General features: G+C 37.1%; 1 protein-coding gene across 7 annotated transcripts in view; it reads left to right on the top strand.

Annotated features, from left to right (window-relative positions):
* ACSS3 (acyl-CoA synthetase short chain family member 3) overlaps nt 1–18392 on the top strand; it is a 154411-nt gene that overhangs the window by 46248 nt on the left and 89771 nt on the right. For all 7 annotated transcript variants that reach the window (XR_004351694.1, XR_004351695.1, XR_004351696.1 and 4 more), the window contains exons 3-5: nt 3382–3570; nt 7503–7637; nt 13921–14061. Coding sequence is in view for 4 of the 7 variants with exons in the window: in XM_032644998.1 (XP_032500889.1) it covers nt 3382–3570; nt 7503–7637; nt 13921–14061 (465 nt within the window). In the remaining 3 variants the exon portion in view is untranslated. The remainder of the gene's footprint in view (nt 1–3381; nt 3571–7502; nt 7638–13920; nt 14062–18392) is intronic.

Genomic DNA, 18392 nt, shown 5'->3' with positions numbered 1-18392 from the left:
TGAAATAGCAATAATCAGATTGTCCTTTGTGTTGGTTTCATAGAACTTTATTTGAGTGATTATGAACTCTTAGGTGACTGAGATTTCTAGATATTTCCTCTAACTGCTTGCTGTTGCTTACACTTATCTTCAAAATGATTACTTTTGCATCTGAGTAAGACTATTAAGTATTCTGTTCTGGGGTTTCCAAATTAACCAACATGAGATATAATATATTTTTTTAATAAATTTATTTATTTTTATTTTTGGCTGCATTGGGTCTTTGTTGCTGCATGCGGGCTTTCTCTAGTTGCGGCGAGCAGGGGCTACTCTTTGTTGTGGTGTGTGGGCTTCTCATTGCGGTGGCTTCTATTGTTGCGGAGCACAGGGTCTAGGCGCACGGGCTTCAGTAGTTGTGGCACGTGGGCTCAGTAGTTGTGGCTCGTGGGCTCTAGAGCGCAATCTCAGTAGTTGTGGCGCACGGGCTTAGTTGCTCCGCGGCATGTGGGATCTTCCCGGACCAGGGCTTGAACCCATGTCCCTGCATTGGCAGGCGGATTCTTAACCTCTGCACCACCAGGGAAGTCCCAACACTAGATATAATATTAATGAGGAATATTTTTTAATGAAACATTCTCAAATATTTTCATATTAAATCAATCCTGTCTTTTGCTATGAGCTAAAATTTCATTTTTCATTAGCTTATTTGTTAGAAGTCTTACCTGAAACATATTTACCCATTCATTTTCATATTTATAAAAATAAATATATATATTTTAAAATTTAGAATAACAATGGAAAATTTTACTGGAGTGACATTTAGCACCAGAAACTACTAAAAAAGATATTTTTCTCTATTGCTCATATAAAACTTTTGTCTTCAGAGCAACTTTGGTGTGGTTAGTATCATATGTAAACATTGAGGAGTAGCTCCAAGAAGGGAGGTTAGCAAGGCCAAATGGGCACCATCTATTGGTGATATAGACATAGTACAGCTTAATTTGACTGAAGATTGTCTTCAAGGCAGTGGTTAACAGCTCAGATGCCTGCAGGAACCAGGCAGATAATATAAGTGGGAGACATGGATGAGAGAAAAATCAATTATCTGTATATATCACATCTCTATGGTTATGGAACTATGGTGTAAGCACATGACAAAATAAACAGGATGTAGAAGAATATATTTTAAATCCAGAAGGAAAGAAAAATGCAAGCTCTGTTATAAATAGCCCTAGGGAATAGCAACTTCATGGCAAACCCAGCAGCTGATCATGGGGTTCAGTTGATTGTTGTCATTCAAGAACACAGACCCACTGTGGCTAGACCTTCCAGTTTTTCGAGAGAACCTGGAAATCTGAATTTGCATATGAAACCTTCTAAGTTTAATATGTTGGCTCATTTCTTTTTTTTTTAGGTGTGACATGACCCCACCTTAAATACATCTTGGGGCTACATTTAGCCATTGTGAGATCCTTCTTTTAAAGAAAGTCTTGAATTTATTGATTTCATTTCTTTCAGAGGACAGAAAAATTTTGGACATCTTCCAGCAACGTTGTGAAGTAAGACAGGATTATAAAGTTACTGAATCATTGCTAGATTGGGTTTTGGTTGAAAATTCTTTTTATTCAACACTATTTAAGATGCCAAGGCTATCGCTGTAAATAGGACAAACTCTTCTCGTTGGTCTCTCCCAGTGCTGTACCTTAAACAGGACACCCAGTAATGCGATCCCAGAGCATGGCCACTTTCTGCAGGGTTTACACTGAGATATTTGGATATGACGTTCAGTGTTTGTCTTGGTTCTTGAGCTCCATATAATAGAATTTAAGTTCACGATTGATATTACTTTGATTTATCTTTCTTGTAACTTTCTACTGGGCAACTTGGGGCTCTTAAAAAATTGCACTAAATTAGAGTTTGCAATATAGGGCAGGATAAAACACTGAGAGAGTTGTTTGTTACTGTGTGTCTTTCCCCAGAGTCCTTAACCTTGACCACATCTTTCCCCATCTGCACAGAGGAAGGGAATAGAGAGAAAAAGGAAGAATGATCAGGATTCAGAATCCTTTGAACTTGTTCAAAAAGTAGGAGAGGCAGAGTGAAAGGAAAGGAACCTCAAATAGCAGTGTGGCCTAATTCCTTCTCTCAGGCCTCCTCTGTTTACTAGCTTGAACAGTCACATTCAAAGCCAAGCCATAGTCCTTCCATTTGCCCGGTGGATCCCTACTGACCCTTTAGCTCTCTGACCTGATCTATGACCACTTTCTCACTTGTTCTTTCTGTTTCAGCTCCCCTGGTCTCCTCTATGTTCCTCAGTCACATCACCTATGATCCCCCTTACGTCACTGTACTGGTGCCCTTCCTGCCTGAAATAGTATGCTCACAGATATCCACTTAGTCTCAACCTCTTATGTGTCATTGCTAAAATGTCACTTTCTTAAGTCTATCTTTTTTTTTTTTTTTTTTGGGGCTGTGCTGCGGCATGCGGGATCTTAGTTCCCCAACCAGGGATTGAACCCATGCCCCCTGCAGTGGAAGTCATTGTGGAGTCTTAACCACTGGACCACCAGGGAAGACCCTTTTGGGACTATTCTGATCGTCCCATTGAGAATTACATCCCCTGCACTCCCAATCCCCTCTATTTTGCTCTATTCCCCCATCAAATAGCACTCAATACCTTTTAACATAATACATAATTATTACATTTATTGCATATCCTCTGCTAAAACATAAGTACTCTGATAGAGATCTTTGTCTTGTTTGTTTACTGATGTATCAGAAAACAGGGGGTGTGATGTATAGGAACTCAATATATATTTTTTAAATAAAAGAATGTTGAACTTCTTAGATCCTCACTTAGATCTGGCATACTTCCCACAGCTTGCTGTAATTGCCCATGAAAAGGTTTCTTGCAACAAATTTTATCATGTGTAGGCTTTTGATCTTAACTGTTTCCTTCAACAGTTAACCCAACATATAACTAAATTTGTAATTATTTTATTTTTCTGCTCACTTGACAGATTCCCCCTTTAGCATAAAAGCTCCACAGGGACAAGTCTTTGTGTTGTGTTCCCAACCCTAAACACAATGTCTGGCGCATGATAGTTTCTTAGTAAAAATGTTGTTGAATGAATAATTAAGCAAACTTAAGCCATGGAATTCATATGGGATAATAATAGTAAGTTGGTTTGTAGTCAGTTATTATAATCCAGATGTCTGTTATTATTGTCACCATCTAAACTCTTACCACCATCATCAAATATGTATTTCTCAGACTTCTATAATCCACTGCAGGCGGGGGGTGGGGGGTGTGGTGATCATCTTCTTGCATTACTGTCGTAACTGAGAAGTTCAGTGAATCACCACAGAGAACACTTTGCTGATCTGATGATGTTGTTATAGGTCTCTAAGCTGGCTGGTGTTTTGGTCAAGCATGATGTCAAGAAGGGTGACACCGTGGTTATCTACATGCCCATGATCCCCCAGGCGATGTATACCATGCTGGCGTGTGCTAGGATAGGAGCCATCCATAGTCTCATATTTGGGGGATTTGCATCCAGAGAACTCAGCAGTCGCATTGATCATGCAAAGGTAAGTGCTTTATTTGGAGGAATCAAGTCGTAGCTGCATATAGGACAGCTGTATTTATCTGTGGATGAACCATCGAAGAGTGATCTGTACTTATTAGATCCTCCTATCAACTAAGATAAAGTTTACTTTTTATTTGGCATACACTATTAACCAAAATTTTATTTTCGAGTCAGTCCTATGTGGTAGACATCTTTCTAGATACTGTGAAGAATATATAAGGTGCAAGCCTTTCAAGTTAACTTGCCATATATTTGTGTAAGACATTTAAGAAAAATAATAACTAATTTACTCATTCAACATGTATTTATTAAGCTTCCACGCTATGCCTGGTACTGTCCTTGGAACTGGTTAAGAAATGATACTTATCAAATGGCTGGGACACATGACTAGTTTTATAATCTATATATTTCCAGGAATGGTGGTATAGCACAGTGGTTAAGAGGGTGTGTTAGGGACAGGTGAAGTAACACGTTTAGGTGGGGTACTAAAATCACAAACTTGAAAGGCTGTTGTGAAATATCGTTGAGATATTGAGTTTAAAGCACTAACACAGTGCCTGACATATAATACTCATTAAAAAAAAAAGGTTAGCTGTTATGATTCTATGAATTTAGAGCAGGAATCAGCAAACTTTTTTCTGTAAGTTACCAGATAGTAAATATTTTAGGCATTTCGGGTTACATGGTTTCTGTTGCAACTACTCAGCTGTGCTGTTGTAGCACAAAATCAGCCTTAGACACTGCAGGAACTAAGGGCAAAGCAGTATTCCAACAACACTTTACAGAATGTAATTTGGGCAGAGTTTGGCTCTGAATCATAGTTTGCAGATCCCTGATTTAGAGGCAGGAATGATATCTTTTAGTTGGGGTGGCTGAAGGCGGCTTCCTGAAGGAGGTGAGATTTGAGTTACGTCTTGGCTAAGATTCAGCTAGTTGAAGAGAATGACAGTGGGATCCAAAAGGCTAGAAAAAGAATAAGAGTCTAGCATGGGAGGCAGGAAAGGGTAAAAATTCATTTAAAGGACAGCAAATAGACCAATGTGATTGAAGAGGGAGAGAAGGTGAGCTCGAAAAGGCTGTTATTGTCTGAATTGCATCCTGTAGACGCTGACCGGTCAAATTTTTGAGCAGATGACTGTCATGTTTTAAGCAATGTTCAGAGGAGGCAAGTCTTGCAATATGATGTGAGTGGGAGAGAGGATAGAACGAGAACCTTTGGTAGGTGGTCTCTTTGTGAATCAGTGGCTAGTGGGCAATGTGCAGGAGAGGAACAGCAGTGGGAAGATTAAAGAAGGAAGGTCATTATGGGAGTAGGAGATGACTGACCTTTATAGAGTTTTATAAGGCCAGGATGAGAAACATTCTTAACAAAAAAAAAGGGAACTAATATATATTGAGGGTCCCCAGAGTACTAGGCATGGGGTGAGGTTTTACATATCTGACTTCATCTGGTAATAGATCAGTTATTAGAACTAGGAAGCTGGTTTGCACACTAACTGGCTGGATTCTCTTTTTTCTCTCTTTTTAAAAACATGTTGAGTTAGTGCTTATGAAGGGAAATCTAGGGGGAAATATCAGTCACTGATCTGCAAATCAGTGGGCAGCTGGAGACTTCTCTGAGGAAGCTATAGACGCTAGCTTTTTAGCTACAGAAATCTTAAACACCATTTGGGCAAAGGTATGAGATATATTGTTTCTTTTTTAAAAGATTTTATACAATGTGGGAAAATTTATATATATATAAATTTATAAAACTTATGCTGTATCACTGGAGGAGTTTTCATCCATAAGACACACACACATAGACACCTCCCCCACCCCCAAACTTGTTAAGGAGTTTAGGCAGTAAGTGCATATTCTTATGGGTGGGACCATTGAGCAAGTCAAATTAATGGCGAGGAGATGGAGATAGAGATACATACCTGAGATATTTGGATGATAATTGAAACCAGGGATGATTTTGATGTCGTAATTTTCAACTAATTAGGCCGAAGAAAAAGTTTTATTTTAACAGATGAAGATGGGAAGAATGTAGTCCACTTGAGATGGAATAAAACCTCCAATAAAAGGTTGTTAATAGAAATGTGAAAGGGATTATTTTCTAGAGAAAGAATCTTAATTTTGACTTTAAATTATCAAATAATTATTTATAATATTAATATAAATTATTTATAAATTATTAATAAAATTATTAAATTATTCAACTTTTGATATATTCTATATATGTTTTTAATTTGATGTGTAACTTTCATTTATTCAGAATTCAGAACTCTAATCTTAGGGAATGTTATCTGGAGTTATTTTTGTACATATTTCAGATATTAAAATGTGAATTATATTCAAATGTCTGACCTTTAGAAAAGGATACAAGATTTACTTTTTCGGGCTTCCCTGGTGGCGCAGTGAGAGTCCGCCTGCCGATGCAGGGGACACGGGTTCGTGCCCCAGTCTAGGAAGATCCCACATGCTGCGGAGCGGCTGAGCCCGTGAGCCATGGCAGCTGAGCCTGCACATCCGGAGCCTGTGCTCCACAACGGGAGAGGGAACAACAGTGAGAGGCCCGCGTACCACAAAACAAAACAAAACAAAAGATTTACTTTTTCATTTCTTTCCCTTTTTTTTTTTTGCTTTTAAAAGGCAGCTTGAAATAGTGGAAAGAGGAAGATTCTGAAATCAGTCAGTACTGGCCCTCTTTTTGATTCTAACACTTCTAACCTGGAGCAAGCTATGCAACTGCACTGAGCCTCAGCTCCATGAATATTAAATGATATTAAAAACCAGAAAGTGCTATATATGCATATATTTGACATTATATAAACCTTCCCTAGATGAAATGTATTGTAACCAGAAATCAAAATTCAGGAATAGGTGCACTATGTTGGACTGATTATCTTTCTCCTGAGTAATTTATTATCTGTTTCCTTTGCTTTGGATTTCTCCGTGAAGAAACAGTGTACTTAAAAGAATAAAGATATGTTTGTTTTGCAGATTAACGAGAATTTTGGTTCAGTGCCACAAATATTTGTTGAGAGCTTATGGTATGGCAAGCATTGTAACAGGCATAGGAGACAGGGAGGTAACAGGGTCCAAATTTGGCCTTGGAGAGCTTCCTGTGCAGAGGTGGGGACAAAGGAACACTTTGACTATAGTTGGATATCTCAGGCCTGCTCAGAATCTACCAGGGAAGGAAGATTGATCCTAAGCCTTTTAGCTACACCTGTGCATATCTTGAAGAATGACTAGCAAGTTGTCAGGTAAAGAAGAGTGCCAAGTGTGTCTTAATGACGGGGGCATGTTCAGGTTTTGTGGGGCTTGAAACTTAAATGAGGGCCCTTTTAAGAAAAATATGACAAAATGACAATATAAAATTTGGTGAAAAAGAGTATGTATTTGGAATGAGAAAAGAATCATAAAATAATTATTGGAGACTCAGGTCTCTTCCTTCTGAGTTCTCTCTAGGTGTTCAGGCAGAGATGCTTGCATAAAAAACCTTAGAAATACTTCCTAATAGCAGTCATGCTGGGTCTCCCCACCTAAGAAATGCTACAACTTCAGCAACAACCAGCTGTTATGCAGGCCTCTGCAAGTGAGGGGGCCCTAGGCTTCCGTTTCACTGGTTCATGGCAAATTTACATCTACCTGATTTAATGAATTCTTTCGAAAGTATTTTTTAACAGCTCATGTTTATTAGCCAGAAGCATCATTAAGTGTAGAATTCTGAACAGGTAAGTGAGATTTATGTGGAAGTGGTTAGGACTATAACATTTAAAAATAGCTTATTGGTTTTCAGGCCTTTTATTTAATAGAGAACAGAATCATTCAAACGTTTCTTAAGAAATGTTAAATTGTCAGCCTGCATCTGAAATATTGTGGTTACCTTAATTAAGATGGTTAAGCTTTCTCATGTATTTATTTACTTATTTTTCATTGTAGCCCAAGGTTGTTGTTACAGCATCGTTTGGCATTGAACCTGGAAGGAAGGTAGAATACATACCACTTCTAGAAGAAGCTCTGAGAATAGGACAACACAAGCCAGATAAAGTTCTCATTTATAATCGTCCAAATATGGTAATCTGAATATTGAATTTGGTCCTTGCTTATGGTGATGTGCTAAGGATGACTCTTTTTGACCATTTGAAAGGAACCCTTGATTTATAAACTGTTGAATATACAATACTTCAGGAATGTCACTATTTTTGGCAAAAAAGAATGATATTTTCTGTCATTATAAAAAACGAGCTTAAAACAAAAAGTGGAACATAGGAGTATCTGTAATATTAATGAATTAGAATGAATGTGTAGTCTATTGTGGTGTCCTTTATTAATTTACATTATAACTATAATAATAATACAGTTGACCCAATGTGGGGGTTAGAAACACTGGCCCACTGGGCAGTTGAAAATCTGCTTATAACTTTTGACTCCCCCATAAACTTACCTAATAGCCTATTGTTGATTGGAAGCCTTACCAATAACATAACCAGTTGATTAGCACGTTATATGTATTATATACTGTATTCTCTTACAATAAAGTAAGCTAGAGAAAAGAAAATGGTATTTAAAAAATCATAAGAGAAAGTAGATTTATAACTATATTTACTCATACCATAGGTTTATGTCATCTGTTTACAAGATGAATTGCCTATCAGTACCTGCATCAATATTGGCTTATATGATACAAAACACTGTAGATGTGCTACGTATTACAACACTAAACATCAAAAATGAAAAGATAATGTGAAAAAGAAATTCATATTTAGGTATAATGATTCATGCATTGATAAAGAAGCAGCAGCAATATGATTGCTTCATGGTAGCCCAGCCTACACACTAATGAGTGAATAATTATACAGTTTTTATGGCATATGGCATTACAGTCATATTCATACTACAGTATTACAAACACCATTAAATTTTTTTTTTTTTTTTTTTGCACGCGGGCCTCTCACTGTCGTGGCCTCTCCCTTTGCGGAGCACAGGCTCCGGACGTACAGGCTCAGCGGCCATGGCTCACGGGCCCAGCTGCTCCGCGGCATGTGAGATCTTCCTGGACCGGGGCACGAACCCATGTCCCCAGCATCGGCAGGCAGACTCTCAACCACTGCGCCACCAGGGAAGCCCAACACCGTTAAACTTTTTAACAAACCACTTACCTGTGATGATAGGCTGATACCCAGTTTTTCCAGTTACCGGAGAAAGAGGCATACTGTATAGTAATGTAATTCTTTGAAAGCAAAGTTATAAAACAGTAAGAAAACTACCACATTATTAATTTTATATTAAATATCACTTACCTTATGCCTATGTAAGGATAAACTAGTATCTACATATATGCATTCATGACATAACTTTTTCTTATTTTTTTCGATATTTCTAAGCAATGTGGTTCACCTGCAAGTTTTGTCAGGGTCATGATCTGAATGTGTATACTCTGACTGGGTGCTTAATCTCTCAGCTACCCAGTCTTGATTAATTTGCATTTAAAATGTCTTTTAAAAACTTTAGGAAAAGTAATTGGTCTGGAAATAAAAACTATGTTCAGGAAAACAAAATATGAATATTCTAAACAGATAAATTATTCTGTGATCCGTAAAGGAAGGAAAAGCAGTAAATACATCAATGACTATATTTTACAATGCTTTTTCTAGCAAATTTGCCCTAATGATCACCTCATTTCTAAATCCAAGCTAAGTCTCCAGCTATTTATACTGGGACCAATTTGGGTTTCTAGCAGATTAAAATTTTTTGCAGAAGGAAAATTTAAAGTGTGCAAAGAATCATGTATAATTTTGTAGAACTCTTGAGAGGTTATCTGTGGAAAATGCTTAAATGACAAGATATAAGAACAGAGAGGGGCTTCCCTGGTGGCGCAGGGGTTGAGAGTCTGCCTGCCGATGCCGGGGTCATGGGTTCGTGCCCCAGTCCGGGAGGATCCCACATGCTGCGGAGCGGCTGGGCCTGTGAGCCATGGCCGCTGGGCCTGTGTGTCCGGAGCCTGTGCTCCGCAACGGTAGAGGCCACAACAGTGAGAGGCCCGTGTACCGCAAATAAAAAGAACAGAGAGCATTAAAGCTCTCTCATTTTGATTACCACCTAGCAATTCGCATTACCATGTTAAATTCCTGTGTAGTTTTAGTAGTCTGTGGTTCATGAACTGTTGCACTCAATGATTTTAATGTTTTTACTGTCTCGAAGAAGAATTTTAAGTTTCTTTCAGATGACCTCCAGCATGTTTTTAAAAAAGACTTGTTGCTCTTCAATCAGGGAATGCAAAGTCAGTAATAAAGAAGGCTTTGGGTAAGAGAAGGTTAGAGGAAGGGTAGGAACAAACACACACAAGTGTTTAGTGTGTGTGTACTATTCACACATGTATGAATTCATGTAGAATTTACATAAAACTTAATGCTAAGCACAAAGTACTTTCAGATACTCCTTATTTAATTCTTACATTCTTATAAACCAATAAAGTAGATGTTATTACTGGCCCCATTTTATGGATGAAGAAACTGAGTCATGGACAGGTCATAGCCCAAAGTCACAGCTAATAAGTGGTGGACCCAAGATTTAAACTCAATTTAATGACTTTTAACCAACAAGATATGTGCTATTTTCTTTTACTTTACAAATACATTGGATATGGATATGAATGTTTCCTATTCAGATTTTTCTCAGGCAAATATCTTTTTTCCTCTTTTTTTATTATTAATTTTTGTACACGATCTCTATTCAGCATTATTCACATCTTAATATAATATGCACATTGTAGGTACTCAAATTATTATTATTTCAATTTTTGAGATATAGTTTACATACAATAAAATGGACAGATCATAAGAGTACAGTTTGATGCATTTTCAAAATTGCATGCACCTGTGTAACTACCATCCAAATCCAGATATAGAATTTCTCCATACTTGTTCCTTTTTCCAGTCAACCATTCCCCATCCCCAGAAGCAAATGCTTTCTGATTTGTATTGTCATAGATTATTTTTATTCGTTCCCAGGCTTCATATAACTAGAAGCATACCATATATACTCTATTGTGTCTATCCTCTTTTGTTCAATATGTTCTTGAGATATGCTCCTTGTGTGGCATGTATCAGTAGTTTATTGTTTTTTTACTGAGTAGTATTTCATACCATAAATATATCAAAAATTGTTTTTCCATTCTTCTATTTATGGATATTTGGGTTATTTCTACTTTGGAGTTATTATGACTAAGGCTACTATGAACATTCTTGCACAAGTCTGTGTGTGGACCTGTGTTTTCATTTCTCTTGTGTAAATACCTAGGGGTAGAATTGCTGATTCATGTATTAGATGTATATTTGACTTTATAAAGAACTATTAAATAATTTTACAAAGTGGACATATCATTTTACTGTTCCACCAGAAAATTATAAGAGTTCCAGTTGCTCATTTTCATTATCATTTGGTATTTTGTAAAAATCTACTTTGATACATAACCATATAATCTTGCTTGTACGTTTTGTTGCATAGTGTAACATTTTTCCATCCCTTTCTTTTTAACCAGTAATGTGTTTATATTTTAAAACATTTTCTCTTATAGATAACATATTTTGGGGCCTTAATTTTTTTTATCCAATCTGACCATCTTTGCCTTTTAAATAAATATTTAGTCTATTTACACTTGATTTAAAAAAAAAGATGGTAGGCTTCTCTTCCCTCTTAATAGGTAGAGATCCACTTTCCCTTTCCCCCTCCAATAACTAGGTCCCTTTCTCTCCTTCTTTCTTTTTCTTGAAACCTTTCCCTCTGTTTTGAGTTTCCTTTATTTTAGTTGGATGTCTCTTGTCCTTCATATCTGACATGCTGTTGAGGCAGTTATTAAGCCCAGTGGATTGGCTTTGCTTTGAGTTTAGAGAGACACAAATTATGAGACTCGGTGATGCATTTCATTAACCAGGATTGCATTTTTGCCAGAGGAAATAAAAACCTGGCTGCCACTCCTAAGCCTCAGGCAAGCAATGACAGCTTAACTGGCAGGTCACATCAGTCACCCCTGGTGCTTCCCCCAGGACTGCATTTTAAGAATGATAACATTTAGGAAGGACATGTCTGTAGAAGTAAATGCATGTATATAAAGGCTAAGGTTGATTTTTCCCCTCTCTTCCTTTCATCAGATCTTCTTTATACATTCCTGTATTTCTTAGCCTAAAGAATAACCATTCATTGAAGTCCTCATTTCATTTTATCTGCAATTATTTTTGTGATTAATCAATTGACCTTTTTTATTACACAGTGTTATGATTTGTTTATAGGTCCGTAATTGTGATGGCAAGGGCTTGATAATTTGAAATTAGTTGTGTTTATCTGATACATAAAAACAAATGGAAATTTACAATTTGGTCACAGTTATCTGTTTTTATTTATCTAAATGGCACATCCAGGGCACATTCAAGGTGAGGCTGGAGAAACCAGTTGGGCCTAAAACTTCCCCTTCATGAAGGTCAACTCAGATTGTTGTCTATCAGTGTGCGTATTCATGTAGGCATCATATTTGTGATATTATATTGAAATGTTAATTTGTAAATGTACCCATTTAAATATATGACCGGTTTCTACAACCCTGATCAAAACATTAGGGAACCAGAAAAGTGGAAATGGCCTGGCTTTTAAAAGTCTGTCAGAGTCTCTGGACTTAGTTCAGGGATTCACCTTGGTGAAGTGAATGGCTACACATATTCTCTAGGTGGTGAACTTACTTTCAATGAGGAACTTACTTTCACAAGTCTAGCCTTGTGCCTACTAACAAGTTCACCAACTGTAAACTTCCTGATGTGTCATCTTGAGCTTAGTCAACATTTCATAAAATAACTAGATATGTATTGGATCATAACTGGAATTAAATAGCTATAACTCCCCACTAGAGTAATTTTTCCATAAACCACTTCCTTTTTCTTCACCTGTCTGGCTTATTTCATTGGCACCATTTTTAAAGAGGTCTGTCTAACTTAAGATTTGTCTGTCTAATTCATGGCTCTATTATTATAAAGTTTATAACACTAGAGCTTGGTTCTAGGAACATAAAAGAAAACAAACATTTCTACCATATTAGTCAGTAACGTAGATGGAGGAAAACTTGGATAGATTTTGTGTATGTCTTATACTCTCATTAACTTCAAAACTGATTTTTGTTCTTGAAAAAGCAGAAGTAGATTACTCCTCCACCCCTGAAAGTTATTTAATATTCTCTCATTTGGAAAAATGGCTGCAGTATTACTCTTAAATGGCCCTGTATAAAGAGAAATTTTAGTGGGTTAGTTGAGATTTCATTGTGAAGACAGTAGTTCCAAAGTAAAAGAAATAGGTTGTGAAAAATAGAAGTTAGGTCCATCCACGTCTCTACAAATGACCCAATTTCGTTCCTTTTTATGTCTGAGTAATATTCCATTGTATATATACATACCACATCTTCTTTATCCATTCATCTGTCAATGGACATTTAGGTTGCTTCCATGTCCTGGCTATTGTAAATAGTGCTGCAGTGAATATTGGGGTGCATGGATGGACCTAAAGTCTGTCATACAGAGTAAGTCAGAAAGAGAAAAATATTGTATATCAACACATATATGTGCAATCTAGAAAAATGGTACAGATGAACCTATTTGCAGGGCAGGGATAGAGACACGGGTAGAGAATGGACGTGTGGACACGGGGCGGGGGAAGGGGGAGTGGGATGAATTGGGAGATTGGGAATGACATATATACACTAACATGTATAAAACAGATAGCTAGTGAGAACCTGCTGTATAGTGCAGGGAGCTCAGCTTGGTGCTCTGTGGTGACCTAGATGGGTGGGATGGGGGGATGGATTGGAGGGAGGTCCAAGAGGGAGGGGAGATATATATATATACATATAGCTGATTCACTTCTTTGTACAGCAGAAACTAACAACATTTTAAAGCAACTATACCCCAATTAAGAAAAATAAAGTGTGTGTTTCAGGTCAAAAAGAAAATAGAAGTTAGCTTATAAAGGTGTTAGTGTACATGCATTTATAGAAGCATGAACCTCTGTTAGTTAAGCTCTGACTGTTGATGAAATCATGCCTGCATCATATTGAATTTCTTAAGGATATCTCTAAGTTTGAATAAAACATTTTCTGTTGGAAGTTTAGTTGAAGCCAACATCAAACTATTGGATTTTGTTATGAACATTTATCTTAACTCGTGACCCTGAAATACTGAGTCATAATTCTGATATTTAGTGTTCTATAGGCCTAGATTTCAGTCAGATGCTCAGACTAATGTAGATTTAGCTACTCTCCAGTGTTCTCCTGATATAATCTCCTTTGTTCAGTGCATATTCCTATATTTTTGCTTTGTAGGAGCCGGTTCCTTTGGCTCCAGGCCGTGACCTTGATTGGGATGAAGAGATGGCAAAAGCACAGTCACATGACTGTGTTCCTGTTCTTTCCGAACATCCACTGTATATTCTTTACACATCTGGAACAACGGGTTTGCCAAAGGTATGCACTATCTTAGGGATAATTATAGTGGCAGATTGTTTTGCAGGGAGAATATTTGACTACTGACTGAAAGTACTTTATATCTTAAAGACATATTGTGTCTAAATATATAAAAATATTCATTATGTTTAATGTCAAACGCTTTGTCCTTATTTCTTTCAGAATCTTCACAATTATCAGCAATATTCAATTGCTTTAGTAAGCTGTTAAAATTAATATATATATTTGATTGAATATCAGTTGGTTTAATAAAATTTTATAAAATATATTTTAAATGAATTATTTTTTAAATTGAGGCATAACCTTCATACAGTATGAAAACTGATTTTTGATTTAGAGGAATTCAACTTATTGTTAAAAATGCAACTTTGAGAATTGGCCTAGACAGTCTGAACAACAGGGAATTTATCCAGGGGATTGAACTATTTGATTTGCAGCACTGAAGACACTCAAGGATTTTTTAAGTCTTTTACCCTGAAAGGTGTTTTCACAAAACAAAGTCAATAGTGTCAATAATCCTGAATGTGTCAGATACCAAACAAATACCACTTTTGCCTAGTATCTCTAAATAATACTGTTTTTTCATATAAATTCATAAAGACTTGTGATATCATCTTCCTATTAATCTTTATTAAGGAGTTCAATATTCATTGAATCATAGAATGTTAGCAGGCAAAGGGACTTTTACAATCACTTGAATCCTGTAGGGCATTGGCCTCTTTATTGATATCGGACCTCTGTAGCATCAGAATTTTGAAAAATTACCTGCTAACACTCTTAAAATAGTGATTCTGTTAGTTTAGATGTAAATAAAGGAAAATTAAGACTTAAGACGTTTTATATAAAATTCACTTGCTTGTGAAAAAGAGAACGTTTGGTAGAGGGATATATTTTCTCGGAGTACAGAGACCATGTTTTATTACGTTTTGGTCTACCATCGTGTTTTATATGTAGTTGGTACTCAAATTTTTGTTGAGTGCATAAATAAATTAATGCATATACATGAAGATATTTGTGTTGTTGTAAAATCAAAGCCCTATGATTATTTTAAGAACTCTGGTCATCTGAAAGATAAATATTTCTTATATTGCAGACTCTAAGATTTGTTTGTATAAGCAGTCCAAATGATCTGCTGGATGCAATCCTTACCCTTCACTTCTTTTTTTTTTCCTTGTGGTACGTGGGCCTCTCACTGTTGTGGCCTTTTCCGTTGCGGAGCACAGGCTCTGGACGCACAGGCTCAGTGGCCATGGCTCACGGGCCTAGCCACTCTGCGGCATGTGGGATCTTCCCGGACCGGGGCATGAACCCATGTCCCCTGCATCGGCAGGCGGACTCCCAACCACTGCGCCACCAGGGAAGCCCATACCCTTCACTTTTTGCAATCCTGCATTATGCACATAGAGTCCAAATGAACGTTTGGCTGTAAAATAAAAGGGGACTCAGCAAGTTATAATCTAATATAAAAGTATCAGCATGAGATGAAACCACTGACCCTGAAAACATAGTATAACCTAACCAAATAAAAAAAATCAATTTAGCTCCTTAAAAGCCTGAAGGAATCTTATAAAAAACTTTTCTGCTACCTCAAGACTTTAAATCACTGAAATTCACTGTGGCCTGGATGGGGATTCTTATGAGAGGGCCGAAGAAGAGCTTGTCATCAACTCAAAGCTGACTCAGCTAGTGTAGTAGAAATAAAATGAAAGTAATATACAGGACATTAAATCTGAAAAGTGGTGGTTCCAGATAAGGAAGAAACCTAGCTATTCCAGGTTTTCTCTGGGTCAAGAAGTTCTTTGTGGGATTCCTAGATGCCCAAACTGAAGACTGTTTGATGTTTTAATCATCCTCATTTTCCTTGTAATGTAGTCCCATCCTGAAGATAATCTATTTCTATAGGTCGGAGAAGGATTTAATTGTTCGGAGATTTCTATTCACGTTGAATTTAGCTCTATTCAGTATGCGTTATTGAGTGTTCATTAGGTGCTAAAAGAGATAAAAATATGAGTAAAGCACAGCCCCTTCAGCATAGTGGGATTGCAATATATATCAACACAGATAATGTAAGATAGTCTGTGATCCTTGCCCTAAGAGGGCAACCCTACTTCTTGCTTTCCTGAAGAAAAGATGAGATTGGATGGTGTCTGAAGGATTAAATTCCATTAATGCAACAAAGATTACTGAGCACCCAAATATATATCTGTCTTTTAGAAGTTTACATTCTATGGCTAGACACAGGAAGTAAACAAAGAACTATACAATCTGTGATGTGTTATGAAGAAAAATAAAGCAGGATAAGGGTGATAGAAAGAGTGGGAGTGCTGTTTTATCAGGGAGATGTCAGGGAAAGCACTTGACAGGGTGACTTTTTTTTTTTTTTTTTTTTGCGGTACGCGGGCCTCTCACTGTTGTGGCCTCTCCCATTGCGGAGCACAGGCTCCGGACGTGCAGGCTCAGCAGCATGGCTCATGGGCCCAGCCGCTCCGCGGCATGTGGGATCTTCCCGAACCGGGGCACGAACCCGTGTCCCCTGCATTGGCAGGGGGACTCTCAACCACTGCGCCACCAGGGAAACCCGACAGGGTGAGATTTGAAAGATGAATAGAACTACTTCATCAGGTGACATAATAGGGAGGAGGGCATGCCAGGTAGATTGGGTCGACGTAAGCAAAGGCAGGAGTGTGTAAGGAAGGTTCCAGGATGGCTAGTGCATTTGGTGCAGATAAAGAAGAGAAATGGCCAGATATATAGGCAGGGGCCAATTGCTTAAAATTGAGCCAAGAAATTTAGTTTATATACTGTATGTAAGGAATGGAGAGCACTAATGCTTCTTAAGAAAAAATATGAAGGAAGGTAACCCTGGCAACATTTTGTTGAGAAGATAGGCAAGTACATATAGTGGAAACTAGGAGATTGGTTTTCCAGGCTGTGTTTAGTTTAGGACCTTACTTAGGACAGCAAACTTATTAGGGAACAATCAGATTTGGTTCAAGGATAAGAGTAAGGCAGAGGAGGAGTCCAAGACCTTGAACCTGAGAACATAGAAGAGTGGTTTCGAACATTTACTAAAGTAGAAACAAAGGAAAATGGTTTGGGGCTGAGAAAACTGGGAGGTTTTGGACATATTGAGTATGATGTATCCTTGGGACATTAACATGGAGATGCCCAGCCAGTAGCTGGAAGTGAAAGTCTGGGTCCAAGAATACATCTGGATTTGCAGATAGACCCTTGGAACGTCATTGATTGTAGAGGAATGGTGTTTAAATCATGGGGACGAGTAGGTTTTAACAGAGTAGGACATGCAGAATGGCAAGACAAAGTAGTCGTTTCTCAAGGTCTTTCAGAAACATTTCCTTTAACCCTCCAGTGGACTTTAGAATTTCAATTGCATTGAAATTATATGTTGCCAACAAATATTTATACCACTTATTTTATTCTACTTTTTAATATATTACTTTTTATTTACTTATTTTCATAACATTGCATGTTCTCTGAGGTCTTAGAATATATTTCATACATCTCTGAATCCACTATGGCACTAAACTTAGAATGGGGCCATGGTAGATCATCAGAATATTTGTTAAAAAATCTCCTACTTTTCCAGTTAGCTCCCAGATGCCTTTTTTTTAAATTAAAATATAGCTGATTTACAATATTGTATTAGCTTCAGGTGTACAGCAAAGTGTTTCAACTTTATATATATATATTTTTATATATATATATTCAGTTATGTATATATATATTCTTTTTTTAGATTCTTTTCCATTATAGGTTATTACAAGATATTGAGTATCCAGATGCCTCTTTATTCATAAGATTATCACTTCATTTTTGGTAGACATAATCAGAATTAATAGGATCTGAATTTTTAATATTGGGATTCCCAGAATAGAAGTACAGGAAAGATGAGCACACATGAATTTTCGAAGCATTTAAATATAAATTTCATGTCATCATATAATTTGTTTTCTTGATCTTTGATCTTCATGAGGAAAAATAATGTTGTGAGCCCATAAAAATATTCTGCTTAAAAATGCTCATTTCTAAAAAAAAAAAAATGCTCATTTCTCATAGGCACATATAAGACACACACAATGCAGTCTGTTTTTTGGTTAGAATTTTCAGATATATCTAGGGCATATTTGCATCTCTGCATCTGCCAACCCTGGATTTGTCAGGTTGTTATATGACAGGTTAATCTGTTAGCTGCTGCACATATTCTAGCAACCACAGCAGAGCTGCTTTGCATACATTTCTGTCCTGTTGTACACTTTTATCCTGTTTGGTTTAGGTACCTATATTCAAGTTACTTCAAGGAACTACACAAT

The sequence above is a fragment of the Phocoena sinus genome, chromosome 10, assembly GCF_008692025.1.
Source record: "Phocoena sinus isolate mPhoSin1 chromosome 10, mPhoSin1.pri, whole genome shotgun sequence".
Classification (NCBI taxonomy): Eukaryota; Metazoa; Chordata; class Mammalia; order Artiodactyla; family Phocoenidae; genus Phocoena; species Phocoena sinus.
This window is presented reverse-complemented; position numbering and strand designations above follow the sequence as displayed.